We start from the raw sequence: 16,484 nt of genomic DNA, 5'->3' as shown, positions 1-16,484 counted from the left end.
ATACTTCACACATTCACAACAATAGTCAGGTAGTAAGCAGAGTACTTCGTAATCTAGAATGAAACATATTCATCCCTGCCTAGATCCCGAGTCCGACACTAGTCTACTTGAACAGAACTAGAATTAGAACTACGGAATACACGGAAATGAGCAGAGCAAGCAGGAACCCAGGTTCCGGCGACTTTTCCTTAAACATATTCCATAGGGTAGTGCAAACAAGTTCCTTAAATCTCAGGTAGATGGTTAGTTAGTGAGTTATACCCGGGCACTCCGATACCCACCACCACCAACACTGCCATCTCCCCAAACGCTCAAGTCTAGCCCATCATCCACACCCATCCACTCCTCCATCCTCCTCAATTGAACTAACTCAACAAAGCATACTACTACATCCTACAAAGTAAATCGAACCAATCCCCCAGATCGGTGGCAACACTCACGTAGATAGCTGATAACTGAACAGAACCGCGAAAGAAAATAAATAAAAACTTAGCTTGCTAACTAACTAGAAAGATTAGTAGTAGCTGATCAACATCCCGTTTTCCGCGCACCCATTCATTCCTCAACCAATCCCAACTCACTTGTCCACGTACTAGTTAGTCTCAGCTTGAAAGTTAGTTTTACGTACCCCCGTTTCCCCCTTTTTCTTGCATTCACTATGTTTCTCAAGAACCACTGTTTTTCCTTGATTCCCAAACATCCGGTTGGTAGGATGATGTGGGCGAAGGATCCGATTTGATTGCGAAATCGATGGATGGTGTGGTGTGGGTGGGTGGAGTGCTTCGAGAAGGTTTTTCGAGGGATTCGATGGATTCTTTTCTTTTCTTTTCTTTTTCTTTTGGTTTTCTGGTGGTGGGTGGGACGGAGTTATTTTAAGAGGATTGACTGATTTTTATGGATTAGGGACTTCTAGATTTTTCTTTCACTTTTATAATTAGTACGGATATTTGTTTGGTTTTGAGGAGGATGAGAAGAGGTTTGTAAGTAGCGATAGCTGTATAGGTATACATTGGCTGGCGATGGGTGTTGTGCATTCCAGTTCAATTGATTGGTTATTCAGCAATTGGGTGGTGGTGTTCTAGACTTGTGCTATCGTTTATGTAGATAATTATTCCCGATGACTTTTCTGGATCCTGCGGTATTCACTTAGAGAGTCAAGTCCGGGAAGCGGTTCGTTTCTTTGACTTATTTTGAGATTGGGTTTTACTTTGTATTTTAGTAGATTGTTGATCGAAGAGGTCGTAGTACTTTGTTTGCTTGGGTGGGAGGGTAGCTCATATCGTAAAGAGCATCCTGTTTGTTTGGCTGGGAGTGGATAATAGATACTAGTGGTAGATGTAGGGTCTAGAGCGCATGTTGATATGGGAGATTGTAGTATCCTAATGACATGTATAGATGCCGGCGATAGGGTTGGTACTATGTGTTCGGTTTCTTCGATCAGGCATTTCTACAAAGGATGTCTTCTGTCATAGTAGATGGGGGAGAATAATCTATTTTACCACTAGCACTCTGTAGTGATCATCAATAGGAGAAACAACAAAATCGATTAGTTGAACCATGTGTATACTACAGTAGCCTCCATAGAAACTACGTCCCGTGGGATATACTCGCTACCGCAATATATATTTCAGCATCCAGGGATGTATCTAATATACTGTGACAACGCGTCACATCACATAGTCCCGACAATACTCAGTCAGACTCCAGTATTCATAAGTTCCCTACCACACCACTAACAAGCCTCCGATAAACCACGGAGCAGAATCCGGACTCCGTGACGTAGTATCTGTATATCACCAGGAACCGACGGGAGCGAACCATGGAACCAACCGATATCTCGACCACGAACCCGACTGACAGATAGCTTTCCATGGTTTAGCTGATTGGATGTACTACATGTCATACAAAATCCTGGACTACGACACCATCCGTCGAGAATCAAGCCGAACCAGGCTTCTACAATGCATACATCACTTTGTTGATGGCGCGACGCGAAACGAACTACCGTATTCGGCGGGCTCCATCGCTGCTATTGCCACTAGGCTAAAGTAACTGCCGATGTCAGTGGAACTGCTGAAGTTAGGTCTAGGGTTAGGGGAGGGCATCGCACAACGCACAAACCAGGAAAAGAAAAGCGGAGCGCTGCGGTGGAGGGGAAAGATAGAAAAATTGAAAAAAAAGGAAAGGAAAAAGAAAAAAAATAGATGGAAAACTTGTCAGACGGAATTCCGGAGTACCAACCCACAGATGGAGCAGCTTATCAGCTGGAAAGAGCGGGTTCATCATTGAGTGGGTCACTTTCATTATCGAGAATCTGCTCTTTCAAAAATTTTCTTTGTCTTGGACCCGTGTCTTCTGCTTTGACACCGTATGCTTTGGAAACTTGTTGTTCATCCAAGAAGTTGTGGGACCCCTCATGACAGCAGACCATATTTTCAATGCCATGTGTAGAAAAGCGATGCCCAACCTGATGGTATCTAGAAGCGGTCAAGAAATCCTTCCACGGGGATCAAGATCAATCCCCAACGGCACCGAGACGGTGATGGTTGACATCCTTCACCGACTCCAGGGATGCCCGCCTAGGATATTCCAGACCGTTCGGAGATGGAGGGGCACTTAGTACGGAGCACTACTGCCTAATTACGTGACGGATGGACGGATCACGGGCGCCGCCGACCAGGGTCGATGCAAACCGCCAAAGTCCCAAAGTTGTCGGGACGATGAGCGCCAGCCGAGATAAGTAGACTTTTTCTTCCACTTCCTAGCCTGGGATGGCTGCCGACGCTTGCTAGTGTAAGGGCCGGGGTTTCGGGGAAGAGGTTCCTGATTTCCTGCAACGGTACCTGGTGGAGTTGAACGCGCCTGACTGGATCGTAGACGCCCTGTGGGAATTCAATTGAAGATTCATTAGCCATGGTTGTGGAATCCGGCGATCGACCCTTCGCGACGAAGCTGATCGACTGCATCTTTGGTGCAAAGGAGGAAATAGAACGGGTAGCTGCAGGGCAAAGAGCCAAATGGGAAAGCTAGAAGGGGGTTTCTTCGCTTTTCGAGACTGGTTTTTGAGGTTTAGCCCCTTTTTTTGTGTTCCAAAACGCGTGGGAAAAATCGAGTGATGATATCCAAGAGATTGGACTCTAAGCCCACCGAATCACCAAAGGTATGGAGGACACGCTCCCGCCGGAGAAAAGCGAGCCTGGATCGGAAATGATCGATCATGGTTGGGAGGATCGGTATGTACGGGAGTTTTGCACTATTGCCCCCCTCTCTTGACCCCGTGCGCCGGTCTAGGAAATCGATGCATGGTCCGTACGCAGGTGCTCGATATTGCCTGATAGATGAAACCCCAAGCGACTTGTTCCCAAGTTATCGACACCCTTTCGACCAACTGGCAGGTCGTCGTCAACATCTCGCGTCGTTCCTGAACCTGCAAGCTCATAACATCCTTCCATGAGATACAGGACAAGTTGAGGCGTTGACTGGGTCGGACCGCTGCATGGCTCGGAAAGTGGATCAAGCACCCAGGAAGAGATAGTGAACGAATCGAATTTGCCAGGGTTCGACCTCAAGCCGAGGAGGTAGAAATTCGGGCGGCTGGACGTGTGAGAGCAGGCCGAGTGTCTGGATTTGACCTTTCTGTTGTCCATCCTTTTCCGACCTTCTCAAAAGCGTAAGCGCCCCGACTCACCGCTTTATTCCTGCAGGCCGAGCTCCTGGCAGATGAAAGCGGTGAACCTGGAGTACGTAAGAATGGGTTGCTCAGGCACTAATGCTGATTAGGATTCTGGGGCCTGCATCTGGACGGATCCCTCTGGGTGGAGACGCAGAATTGCTGATGCCTCTAGGGCTGTTTATCATGGGATGATGGAAGTGACTGTCTGTCTGGCTTATCGCAATCGATGGTTAGCATGATAGCAGTCAGACTATCCCAGTGTTTTTCGTTCTGTAGTTAGTGACATGCATTTGGTGGATAGCGATCGTGACCGGATTGATCCTAGGGGCATGTTGGAAGGGCGCTTCTCGGTAACTCGATAGTCGATACAATGCGCCCAGATGATCCGCAGGCAGTGAGAGCTCAAAGCACCACCCCCTCGGTCGTGGCGGTGGAAAGATAAATTAAACTGATTCAATGTTCTGGATAACTATCGGATGTATGCGATCCTCCTGGGGTACTTTTGTGCTCCCCTCATGATCATGTGCGTTTCCCTAGTAACTAACCGTGTCTGGTGGGGTTTCCTTGAGGCCCACCCAGTGATGCCCCACTCGCGTGCCGGGATTTTACGGGAACCTTTGTGGTGGTGGTGATGATGATGTTGACGATGATGATTATGATGATACTGTGCTGAGATCGAGGATGAAAATAGGCTTCATAATTTCTGTGGTTCAGTATGAAACACATGTATCTGAGACTATTCTAACTCATAGTCGAATCCCCCATCCCGCATCATAGATTCAGAACCAAGTCTGGGATTGTCTGTGGTGGTCGAACCAAGGGGCCAAGGACAGGCTCGGAACTATCGTCCACCGTCATCTGACTGTGACACATTTGTACACAGTACTTGCACCGTGTAGATAGCTAACTAGTTACTTGTCTACTTACGTATGTAGTCATTCCCCCTCCTCAAGGTGGATCGTTTACTTATTCGACGGAGACGCGGAACGAGGGCGCGTCTCCGAGTGAGGCTGGTTAGGCGCGACTGCGAGCGTGCAGGCAGCCACAAGTAATCTGCCCTAGGGTACCTCTGGCTTCAGACTAACTCTCTCTGTCGAAGGGCCGGATTCCCCATGCCACTTATGCACTTGGGACTAGGTAGTCGGTCTTAGGTTGATGCATCTTCGGCTTGGATGCCAAACTGCCAAAAACAGAAACAATAGTGTTTGGGGATGATGCAGTCCTGCATCTTCCCAAGCTCCCAAGTTGGATCGCTCCAGAACATGACTTCTGTCTGCTGTCTCAAGCTTTTGCATTATCCATTTAGCGCCCAGGATGGAGCGACTCGGTAGTGTTTGGTGTTCCACGAACAAGGACACCTGATGTAGCCCGCCCACACGCTCGGTGGCCGAATCCACTGGATTGCTTCCAAAGTACTAAGTTGAAGGTGGGGGAAGGAGGGGAAATGGAGTTTGGCAAGCGAGCAAGCAGAATTGGAAACGAAACAGCGTCCATCACCTTACGGAGGGTTGTTGTTTCTGACCCTTGATTTCCTTCACCTGCTGACGCTGGCTGTCGTGTTGGCGGCCGCTGGAGCAGCTGACCCTGAGCTGAAGTGGGAGGCAAACCATGCGCCATGTTTGAACCTCTGACCACCTTGGACCCAAAGTCATTCTGGCGTTCGCAGTGCATAGCACGATTAGCTTTTTCTGTCAACATAGTTCTTTTTCCTTTTTCTTATTTTTCCTTTTCTTCTTTTCTTTACCTATTTGGTCCAGGGGACATCCAATGAAGGCCAAGAGGCTTGCCAGAAATTTAGGGATGTTGGGGTGTATTCTTTAGGCTACCGATAGACTGGGCGATGATCTGTCAAACTGAGAGACATCACATCGTCAGCAATATTCTCCTATTGCTGCGTGATGACGGGTGGCTTTTACCAGCCAAGCACGATTCATCCCCCGTCTTCTATCTGGCTTCAACTGACTTGGCAACGTGAAGGATTAAATTCAGGATGCCGCGCGAAGCTCTTGTGTTCGCGGAAGTGGTTCGCGAAATGCGCTCGCGAACCATTCTATATTTGTACTTTGTAGACGTTCAAATGAACCAACACTCGTCATTGTGACGGACGGAAGAAGGGGAACGGAGGTGAGAGGGGGTCTGGAACAACGGCAGCGCTCGATTTGAAGATCCACCGGGGCTAGTTCTAGTCGGAGTTAGACGGGCAATCCCACTCACACAAATTGGATCGCATGGAAATGAAGTCATGACCAGCCTTGCGGCGGGTGGCCGATTATCAAATAACTAGTGGGTTATCTACGACATAAGTAGGGATTACCGGCGGTGATCCCAGTGAGCCGATTTACCAAAGAGGGGTTAAGGAAGGGTTAGACTTCACAAAGAGGGGAGGAAAGGAGGGGGAGGTTAGAGGGGTTAGAGGGGTAAGGAAGTGGGTGGCGGGATAGAATACAAATGGGGTAACATGAGATGATCTAGAAGAAGAAAAAAAAAGGAATAAAAAAAGGGATGATAATGATGGTTGAAGATAGTTATGCGGATTATTGAAGGATGAGATGAGTACGTAGGTACGATCAGCGTGAGGAATGGGAGCCCGGTTTGGACGAATCGACCACTTGATTTGGGGTGTGAAGAGATTCCGTGGTGGAAATGAAGGGAGCCAATACACGAATCATGATGGCGGTGCGTCTCCGTGGCATTTTGACGGTGCTGGATCCCTGCCGGAGGGGCAAGGGGGGGCTGACGAGGGGCGAAAAGAAAAATAATTTTGTAGGAAAAAAAGAGGGGACGGAGGGGAGGGGGGGGGCACTAATCTGTTGGCTGGACAGGAGTTTGTGAGAGACAAGAAGAAAGAGGAAGGGAACGAGTGAAAGTGCGTGTCTGCGATGGATTCTCAATTCAATCTGCAAAACCAGTCTAACCTATTCAAGCCTGTTCCTTTTATCCCCTTCTTCTTCTCATCTACCGAGCACTCTCTTTGCCTCTAATTACTGTGGACCATTTCCATGCAATGACCAAGATACATCGACTGAAATTGTAGTCTAATGCTGTGCCCTGACCTTTGTCTACTGACAATGGTCAATGACAGTCTCTACCTGTCTTCTAGACGGCCCCGCAGCCGACTGTACCAAGTTTGCGATTTCTGCGCTGTCACATAGGGATGGGCAAGAGGGATGACTTTTTGGCTTTTACTCATCTTACTTGCACCCGATACGTTTGAGGTAGTTTACAGCAGGTAATCCGAACCTCATTCAGTCCCTCGGTGCTAGTCATGTCCGCCTCGAGGTTACTAAGACAACCTGAAGTCTTGTCCAGTGTCCTCCTCACTGCATTGTACCCATCGAGCTACCACTTGTACCCACTGAACAAAGTTACATACCATGCCGTATGGAGTCCTCATTCCACCCCAAAACCCCACTATGAAATAATATCGATGGGAAGTGGGAGTGAGTAAAAGTAGAAAGTCGAGCCTGCCATCCAGCTCCGGCATGGCTTTTGTGTGGTCAGTTAGGCAGGTCGCAGGAATACACCGTAGAAGCTCTGCTGGCCCATTATTATCCTTCTAGGGTCCTGCACTCGACCGCTGAAAGGTGAGCGAGGGGCGCCATCACCAAACAGGGATAGGAGCATTATCCGAGTGGGTTAACCCTAGCAGGGGGTATTTGATCATGAGAGTATCGACTGTGCGCTGTGTAAGAGAGGGGACGTATAATGTTCCCAAGATGTGACGACTAACTACGGTGTACTTTGTAGCCAACCCACCAACAACAAAACTAATCATCATGATAACCATGATCCAAATCTGTCCAGATCACATCTTGAGTCGCGATAACTCACCAGGGGAAACATGTAGGATGCTGCCCAATGTTGTGCATATGAAGAGTAAATTTTCTTTTTCTTCTGCTCGGATTATTTTCTCGGATATTGAGATCATTGTGTTTCTTTTCGATTTTATTTTATTTTATTTTTCATTTTTTTTTTTTCTTCTCACATTTTCCATTTTTGCCTTTTCCAGTAGCAGTAATGGTGGGTGCAAAATGGAAAATGGAGAGTGGATAAGATTCTCCCTCACATCAACCCAAGACCTCTAACAAACGGTCGATTTCAGCCAGTCGAAGGAGGCCCCCCGGCTGAACCGGGTTGACGGGTTGGAAGTCTACTTACTACTGTACGGTCCATGTGGGCTGCGGTGGGCTGGGCTACTGCTTTGTTTTGTTGTCTGTTCTTTTAGCTGTGTAGATAGTCTAGTTTGTATAACTTTTTTTATTTATTTTATTTAATTTCTATTATATTATTATTCATCATTTTGCAGTTAGATCCATTTTTGTTTTGAATTTTGTTGCATTTTCATTTTCATTTTTGCTTATTTCCTTGAACTTTTTTGTCTCTTTTCGAAATATGGGTCACCGAAGGAAAGGTGGACGTGTCCTAACCAGGTTCCGTTTAGCCCGGGCACGCCGTTAGTCAGAATGGGCAACGGGCACATCCATTGGCTGTCGGGGAATGAAGACAGTGGCATTATGGGCCCCAGTGCGTGTTCGAATCCGGGGACTGGCCTGTTCGCTTGTTTTCCCCCTCCGTCAGTCCCGCCGAGGGAGCCCCTCTTTCCCGCCTCCCACTTCCCTGTTGTCGCTGCGCCGCTCGTCGCCCAAATCGCCAACACCGCCGCTGGACACGACCGCCTCACTGTCGCGATCCAGCGATCGCCCGAATCGCCCATCGGCTTGTGCCCACGTCCTGGCGCGCTTCTCTCTACACCCACACCACTTTTCCCTCTTTGCGCAGTCTTTCCCTTCCCCCCCCCCTCGCTCCCTTCCTTTCGACCAGGCCTTTTTTTCCCAGACTCTCTCTCCCGCGACTCACAAACTACTTTCTCCTCATCCATTCAACATCCCCCCCCCCCTCCTCTTACCCATTCTTTTTCTCTTCCTTTCCTCCTCCTCCCTCTTCCCTCTTCTCTCAAACGTCTTCCTCCTTCCTTCTTCCCCCTCCTCCTCTTTCTCTCTCCTCTTCTTTCCTGGGTCAGCATTCAACATCTTGCTCTCTTCCTTTTTTCTCTTTTCTTTTCCTTTTCCCTCTTGTTTGTCTTTTCCCGTTCTGTCTTTCCCATCCTTTGGTACTTCCCCTCCCCGGCTTCTTATTAAAGACTGCCTCCACCACACAATCACCACCACCACTATTACAACCACACGCTATCACACTATTCTCCCCTCCTAGTCCGCCTGTGGCTGGACACCCCCCTTCTTCCAATTCCAACACTGCCCTCCAGTATTCCCCCACACAAGGAATGATCAGGCACCAAACCGAATTCCTGTCGTCTACCCGCCTACAGAACCGGTGTGAAATCACGAAAGGGACGATAGCGCAGTCTTCGATCTTGTCGCTGTTCTACTAGGATTCAGCCGTGGTTGTATATTCGCTGCAGTATTCTCAGCAATGGCTCCCACTGCACCTCCCCAGGCGACCAACTCGCCAGCCAAGAAGACATCAGCCCCAGAGAAGAAATACAAGTGCCAATTTTGTAATCGCGCCTTTAGCAGAAGCGAACATCGCAGCAGACACGAACGTTCGCGTAAGTAGAGTGGTCTCTTTTCTATATGGTCTTCTTTTCCTGTGCGCGGGGCTAGGTGTACTGTCTTTGCAGACAGGCTAGTTACTGTGCTACGGCTGTGTGTTTCGCGTCGTTTAGTCTTTAGGGCACAATACTAACCGTCGTTGCTTCATAGATACCAAGGAGAGGCCGTTCAAGTGTCTGAAGTGCCGGAGTACTTTCGTCCGTCGTGATTTACTCCTTCGTCATGACCGTACCGTTCACGCAAAGGACGGTGGGATACCGCTAGTTTCCGAGGGCCGGCGACGTGGTGGCGCGGGTGTCCAAAAGACTTCCCCCGCACCCGCCCCTTCCAAGCCCTCGATCACAATTGATCCTGCTACTCTCGAACAAATAGAGGCCAGCAGTGATGGTATGGTTGATCTTGAAACTGCAGCCATGTTGATGACAGATTTCCAACATAAGGCCGCAGCTGCCGCTACTGGTCAAGCCAATGAACGTGCTGAATCGGATCGCTCCTTTTCCCCTGGACGCGGTCCTTTATTAGAGCCTCCTGTGTCGTACATGTCGGGCAACGCGACCTTGCCGCAGATGCCTTGGGACACCTTGGTTTCCCCTGCGGACACGAAGCACACGATGGGATCGCCATTCGTGTCTCAAGACAGTGGCTCGGAATCGCATACGCTGCCCTCGGTTATGGACCGACACGGCGCTGTGGGTGATGCGCTTGCTCCCTCGCTGCACTCCCTGGTGAACTCGCTGCCCATGTCTGGAAACTCAACGCCGAATGCGCTTTCGCCGTATCCCTCGATGACCGGTCCCGTCAGTCCAGTGAACTACCGCCGGTCGCCCGGTCCTAGCCAAGCCCTGACGCTGCCCAAGGCCCCGCAGATTGCCAACGAGATCGAGCGAAACATGGTTGTTGAACGTCTGCACAATGTGGATTCTCTCAATGTGCTCCCTGAGACCTTCCAGCTGCCTCCGACCGCATCTCTCAACAAGTATCTCTCCACGTACTTCAATCTGTACCACCCTCACCTGCCGTTCTTGCACCAAGAGTCTTTCAAGCCCACCGCTGTTTCACCGCCATTGCTACTCGCGGTCCTGTCTATTGGTGCTCTGTACACCTTCGAGCGGCAACATGCCTTCATGCTCCACGTGGGGTCCAAGATGCTGGTCAACCAATTCTTGCAACATAAGGACAACTTTGACTCGCGCAAGTGCCCTCTCTGGGCCATGCAAAGCACCCTGCTGAACATGATTTTCGAGAGCTGGAGCGGTGATCCCAAGGGCCTCGAATGGACCTGTTCCATCAAGAGTCTTCTGGCCAATGTAAGCGCATTCCCTTTATTGTACTATTTGAATGATGCTGATAAATGTAGATGGTTGCCGGAAACCGCTATCAACTGAAGCTCCGGACCGAAGCGCGCGAGGGTGCTCAGCCGACCCGCGAGGAGTGGATCGAGGACGAGTCGTGTCGCCGGACGTACTACGCCGTTTACATCTTCTTCGGCATGCTCACGCTGACCTTTAACCACACCCCAGCGATGAGCTTTGACGAGTTTGACAACTTGGAGCTGCCTTCCTCGGAATCCATGTGGAACCTGGATGTGACGGACGACGAGGCGTGGCGCCGCAGCTTGGCGTCCTCCACGCCGCTTACTGTTCGTGAAGCGCACGACTGCCTTTTCCAGGGCGAGCAGACGCGCTACAGTGCTTTCGCCACTCGCGTGCTGATCAACGCGCTCTTCCTGCAAGTTTGGAACCATAAGAGGAGCTTCGAGGCCCTCCAGGACGTGGTGACCGAATACAAGCTTCGCTTGGCGCTGGAGACGTGGGAGAGTTCGCTTGAAGTGTGCGAGCCGGAAACGATTGTGGTGCCTCTCAGCACCCCTCAAAAGGGCCACCCCTTGATCTTCAACTCGATGGCCGTCTACCGCAACACCCGCGCTCGCCTTGAAGTTGATCTCAAGTCCATCCAGGAGGCCCTGCGCTACCACTCATCTTACGAGGTCGCTGCTGCGATGACGGTCGCTCGCGAGAAGGTCAAGCGGTCTCAGGAGATGAACAAGGTGATCCAATCGTGCTTTGAGTGCATCGAGATCGCCGCCGTTCAGGGCATCAACTGGGTCGCCAAGACATCTGCAACCAACTGGAGCGTCGAGCATCCTCTCTGCGGCTTGGATTTGATGGTCATTCTCAGTCTCTGGCTCTATCGCCTGGAACATGACGAAGAGCCCGCATCGGAGGCTGAGATGGCCATCTACAATAAGGTGCGGAATCTGTTTGATGATGACGCCGTCGATGCTTTTGGAAAACTCAGCTCCACCGTGGCCCGTGTATGGGGTAACATCCTAGACGGCGTGGTAGTTTGGGGGTAAGTTGATTCCAGCTATGCTGACGCTGAGATATTGTTTGCTAACATGTAACAGAATTACGAAGCTCATGGGCGAGTCATTCAAACTTCATTCCCAGGCCTTGGTCGGCTACGAAGATTCGTTGCGCGTTGCCAAGGACCAACCTATTCACCCAATGCCGACGAAGACGCTTGCCAGCGTTGGCACCGCGTACTAGTGCGAGCAACATCTCCACTCGACAGATCGGCAGCATGACTATGGTCATCTACATCTTCGACTAAGTTCATCTTCATTATCGTTACATTCATTCCTTACGCGGGCATTGGTTTACATCTGATTTGGGTCGCTGGTGGATCTCGGATTGGGTCGGGAACGGCGAGCAAGTGGCGGCAGGATTCCTTGGGGAATGCTATGATCTGAACTGCCGCATTATGCTGCTTGCTGGCGTTCCCTGGCTCACAGTTAATTGCTTTATTGTTTTCTGCGACGTCTTTCATTGCGTTATGGTTTCGCAAGAGCTCACGGGAGTCCGGTGTGGTCATTTTCTTGTTTTTGTGGGTTGTTTTCCCAAGGCAACATCTCGACACCCGGCTGGTCCTGTGTGTTCGTCCTAGCACTCGGTGGAGTTGTTGTTTTCATTGCCTTCTTCTTATACGCTCTTCTACGCCCTAATCATTAGTGCCTCCGTTCTACATGTGCGCATCAGCGTGTTTGGTCAATTGCCATGGGGTTACCCTAGGCCATCTTTGATACCTTTGTCCGTTATATACATTCTTCTGCTTCAAGTCATTCGTTCCACCTTTTGATCTATTACTTTGTTCGTGACCACTTAATGTATTGCGTTAAATCGTTTGATATAGTGATGTGTTTATGTGTCCCCGCCGTTGATGTTCTCCGCTCTGATTTGATCTGCTTTCAACTGCTTTGATTTTGGCCTTCTTGATTTGATTTGTTTAATTGCACATGCTTTGCTTGACCTTATCAGTAGTTCTCTGTACCATAGTAATTTGCGCAGAAAATATAACTTGTTGGCGGGGTCTTTGCTGTTCAGTATTGTAGATTGTTGAGCTGGCTAAATGGCTGGACTTGGCTGGTTAGCTGGTTAGCTGGAGTTGGCTTTATCGACGAGGTGAAAGAGTGGGTCAACCAGCACGGTGGATCGGTGGGGGATCTGGTTCGCGGGTGCTTATCAGGAAAGAAAGGAGGCCGACAATCGCGGGGAATGAAGTGAACTGAAAGAAGATGAAGAGGAATGAAATCCATGGAAGTTGCAGAGACTGGAATTTGGGAGATCACTGGACCGGAGCAGGTGACTTGGTGCTTACCCCTCTTCTTTGCTTCTGCAGCAAGCAGTGATGCCCGTTCCTGACCCTACAAGTACAAGTACAAGTACTCCATCCATAGTTAGCTCCTGATTCTTCCTTCCTCTTCCCCTCACCTTATCACTCACTTACTTTACTATCGCCCAACTGAATCAATCATGGCCCTCCCTTCCAACGTCCACGTTTCGTCCCATCCCCTCCTCCAAGCCAAGCTCTCACAGCTCCGGTCCGCATCCACCTCGACCCGCGAGACCCGCAGTCTGGTGCACGAGATAGCGACTATCTTGGGCGTGGAGGCATTTGCAGCAGGATGGAAGGTGAAGAAAGCAGGAATGGTAGGTTCACTCGTCAACTAAACAATCCTCAATGTATATTTTTACTGACTGATTTATCTGGACAGGATACCACCCCGTTAGGCACCGAATACGTCACTCACGACATTGATCCTTCGGACATTGCCTTGGTGCCTATTCTCCGGTCCGGATTGGGCATGATAGAGGGTATTCCACACCTGCCCCATACTCTCTCACCGACCAATTCGGTCACCCAATACCTAATTATTTACAAGACTAATAATGGAAATAATCAGCGATGAACAACCTCCTCCCCACCTCCGTCCCAATCTACCACCTCGGTCTCTTCCGCGAACGTCTCACCCTCCAACCCGTCGAATACTACAACAACCTGCCCTTTCAGCCCGACAGTTCCAGTACTAACACCGCCGCCGCGGCCACAGCCATTCTCCTTGATCCGGTTATTGCAACGGGTGCCACCGCTGAAGCGGCGATTCAGTTACTTCGTGAATGGGGCGTGCAGAGAGTCGTCATGTTGAGTGTGTTGGGTTCGGAGGCGGGTGTGCTTCGCGCTGCAGGCACTTGGCCGGAGGGCGTCGAGGTGTGGACTGGGGCCGTGGATGCTAGGTGTGATGAGCGCGGGATGATTGTGCCGGGGTTGGGGGATATTGGGGATCGGTTGTTTGTTGCGATGGGGAAGTAGGTTGCATGCAGTATAGTATACTACGTGTTGAGCAAGACTAGTCTACTTACTTGCTTAGGGTATGGTATGGCATGTAGTGAAAGAGATGGATAGATAGCTAGCTAGCTAGCAGCAGAATAGGTAGACGAGATGAATAGACATGAAATGATCTTACCAACCACTTGGTTGATAAAATGAAATCACCGTCCCCTCTGCAAAAACCCCAATACATCCATCTCAACCCCATACTCCACCTCATCCCTACCAGCACCAACACCAGCACCAGTAGCAGTACCCTGATTAACATTCATCCTACTCCCCATCCCCACATTCAACCCACCCACCGGAATCTCCCTCCCAGCACCAGAAGCAGAAACCGAAGTCGGAGTCATCGGCCCCAAACTCGGCGACGCAACAATACCCACATCCATCCCCGTAGTCAACGCCACCCCGATCTCATTCTCATTCTCGAATCCCTTATACATAGTCCCACTCCCAGCAGACGCAGAATTCTCCGGCGTGATATTCCTCTGATGTAAGCCAGTACTACCATCCAAACACCGCCCATCATGCACATGTCCATGTCCATGTCCATGATGATGAGAGATGAACTTCTCCCCAATCCCACCCCGTCCGTGATGAATCCCCCGTGTGAGAAGCATCTGGCGGCGGAGGGTTTGTGCGCGTTCTTCGCGGAATTCGGCGGCTATATTTCCCATTCCCCATGGGTGGTGGTTGTTAGATGAGTGTGGATGTGTATGGGATAAGTATGGGGAAGGGGATAGGCATACCTCTCCAGAAGAATACATACACGCCCATTACGACGAAACAGGCGGCGAGAAAGCCGAAGAGGATGCCGAGTTCGTGGGAGAGGGAGGTCATGGGGGTGTAGGGGGGGATGTTGTGCGGGTTGTTGTTGTTATTGGTGGTGGCGGTGGTAGGAGGGTTTATGGGGGAGGTGGTTGTGGTTGTGGTTGTGGTGTTGGACATTTTGATTTTTGATGATGTTGGTGGGATGGTTCTGAGGTCGGGGTTAGATTTGTTGGGATTGTAGAGGGGAGTGATAGTGGTGGTGATGGTGTTGTGGGTGTAGACGTGATGAGGATGTAAATGTGGTAGATCTTCGATCAAGGGAACCCACTTTTCTGCACAGGGAAGGTCATTCACTGAGATATGAGATAAAGAATGGAGAGACAGTAATCTGCAGTCAGTTCGTATTCTTTGTCTGTCTGCGCGGTATCATCATTGGTCGTCGCACTCGTACTACCCGGATCGGCCAACAAAGGCCGAATCAAAATCAACAGTTGAAGTGAATGAATAGAATTCAGATTCATGATCAGTTAAGTAGTAAGTATAAGTGTAAGTAGTAGTAGTAAGGTAGTGTAATAGTAAATACATCATCAAACAATAGCCTCAATGGCACAAATCAAGGTATCATGTACACGTACAAGAAGCGTCAGTAGAAGTAGGTAAAGGTGAAAGGTAAAAAGCACCCGGTCTATACATGGGGTATGGTATGAATGCAAAGGTCGAAAAGTAATGCATACCTCACCAAAGGTGAAGTGAAGAAGCGAAAAGTAAACTGCAGCACAGCCAAAAGTGATGGTGGCTGCTGCAATGCAATGCAAGCAACGCTCGTAGCAGAGAGCGACCGAACCAAGTCTAGTCGCCAAAGACTGTCGTGAAAAGAAATTATAATATAACTCCGAATGCAAGTTGGTGCAGCAGAAACCGTCGAGTCGAAAGTCGACGATAATCGTTGAAGGGTATCACCCCAGCATCACTGCTGCCAATGCCGTACAGGTCAATCCAATGGCCATGCCAATCCATGGTGTTTGTCCGAGTGTGCCTTCACTGCGTGCGCGCAACGCTTTGGTTTCCCCTGTCGTTGCGGCCAGGCCGATTCTCCCGCTCGCTGGTTCGGGCAGTTGATCCTGCACCCGTGTCGCATCTGTATTATCTTGAACCTCTAGCAGCGTGCGAATCTTCCGTAACTCCGCATGTTGCTCTGCATTCGACGGCATCGGGATCTCAGGCAACGGGGCGGGCGGGTTGGCATTGGGGAGGGACGGCGTAGGAGACACAGCGGGAGGTATTTGAGGATCGGCCTCGACGGCGAGGGCTATCGTCGGAGCGAGACAGAGGAGGATCGTGGAGGTCTTCATTGTGAATGTGTGGAGTGGATGTGCGAGAATGCGACGAGAAAGGTCGGTGCGGAGGGAAACAATGCAAGTAAGCAAGGCTGCGGGATTCCAGAACGTGCTGGATTAAAGCGAAGAAAACTCGTGCCAGGAATTATAATCCACCACTTCCAACGGTACCAACAATAGCAACGGAAGAATCCAAGTCCCACAGTAACCGAAGTCAAGGTGTAAGCTGAGTCGAGATCTGAAACGGGGAGCGCGACAGATGCGAAGAGTCGAGAGCGCAAAAGAAACGACTGGCTGGTGTGTATCTCCTGAAACCTGTAACGAACAATACAGGAGAAGCAGGCAACGGCAACGACAGTGTATGTGTATGTTAAATAAATTGCAACAGCAACAACAACCACAGCAACGACCGCCTCCTTTCCAACAACGACGGGCACAATACAATATAAATAAAGTACAAGC

The 16,484-nt window shown here is 49.9% G+C and overlaps 4 protein-coding genes across 4 annotated transcripts; 2 read left to right on the top strand and 2 right to left on the bottom strand.

Moving 5' to 3' along the window:
• Positions 1–9,103: 9,103 nt before the first annotated feature.
• On the top strand, positions 9,104–11,792 carry AtWU_02428 (C2H2-type zinc finger protein; the record flags this gene model as incomplete). Its single annotated transcript, XM_035497542.1, has 4 exons — positions 9,104–9,239; positions 9,394–10,550; positions 10,601–11,595; positions 11,651–11,792. The coding sequence occupies 4 exons, from the start codon at positions 9,104–9,106 to the stop codon at positions 11,790–11,792; spliced, it is 2,430 nt and encodes an 809-aa protein (XP_035353435.1).
• Positions 11,793–13,055: 1,263 nt separating this feature from the next.
• Positions 13,056–13,893, top strand: AtWU_02427 (uracil phosphoribosyltransferase; the record flags this gene model as incomplete). Its single annotated transcript, XM_035497541.1, has 3 exons — positions 13,056–13,232; positions 13,298–13,397; positions 13,487–13,893. 3 exons carry the CDS (start codon positions 13,056–13,058, stop codon positions 13,891–13,893), a joined length of 684 nt encoding a protein of 227 aa, XP_035353434.1.
• A 179-nt stretch (positions 13,894–14,072) lies between these two features.
• AtWU_02426 (uncharacterized protein) lies at positions 14,073–14,862 on the bottom strand (the record flags this gene model as incomplete). The annotated part of the gene is made up of 2 exons (XM_035497540.1): positions 14,073–14,578; positions 14,664–14,862. The coding sequence occupies 2 exons, from the start codon at positions 14,860–14,862 to the stop codon at positions 14,073–14,075; spliced, it is 705 nt and encodes a 234-aa protein (XP_035353433.1).
• A 779-nt stretch (positions 14,863–15,641) lies between these two features.
• Positions 15,642–16,037, bottom strand: AtWU_02425 (uncharacterized protein; the record flags this gene model as incomplete). Its single annotated transcript, XM_035497539.1, has 1 exon — positions 15,642–16,037. The coding sequence occupies one exon, from the start codon at positions 16,035–16,037 to the stop codon at positions 15,642–15,644; it is 396 nt and encodes a 131-aa protein (XP_035353432.1).
• Positions 16,038–16,484: the final 447 nt, after the last annotated feature.

The sequence above is a fragment of the Aspergillus tubingensis genome (assembly GCF_013340325.1).
Source record: "Aspergillus tubingensis WU-2223L DNA, scaffold_3, whole genome shotgun sequence".
In the NCBI taxonomy this organism is placed as follows: Eukaryota; Fungi; Ascomycota; class Eurotiomycetes; order Eurotiales; family Aspergillaceae; genus Aspergillus; species Aspergillus tubingensis.
This window is presented reverse-complemented; position numbering and strand designations above follow the sequence as displayed.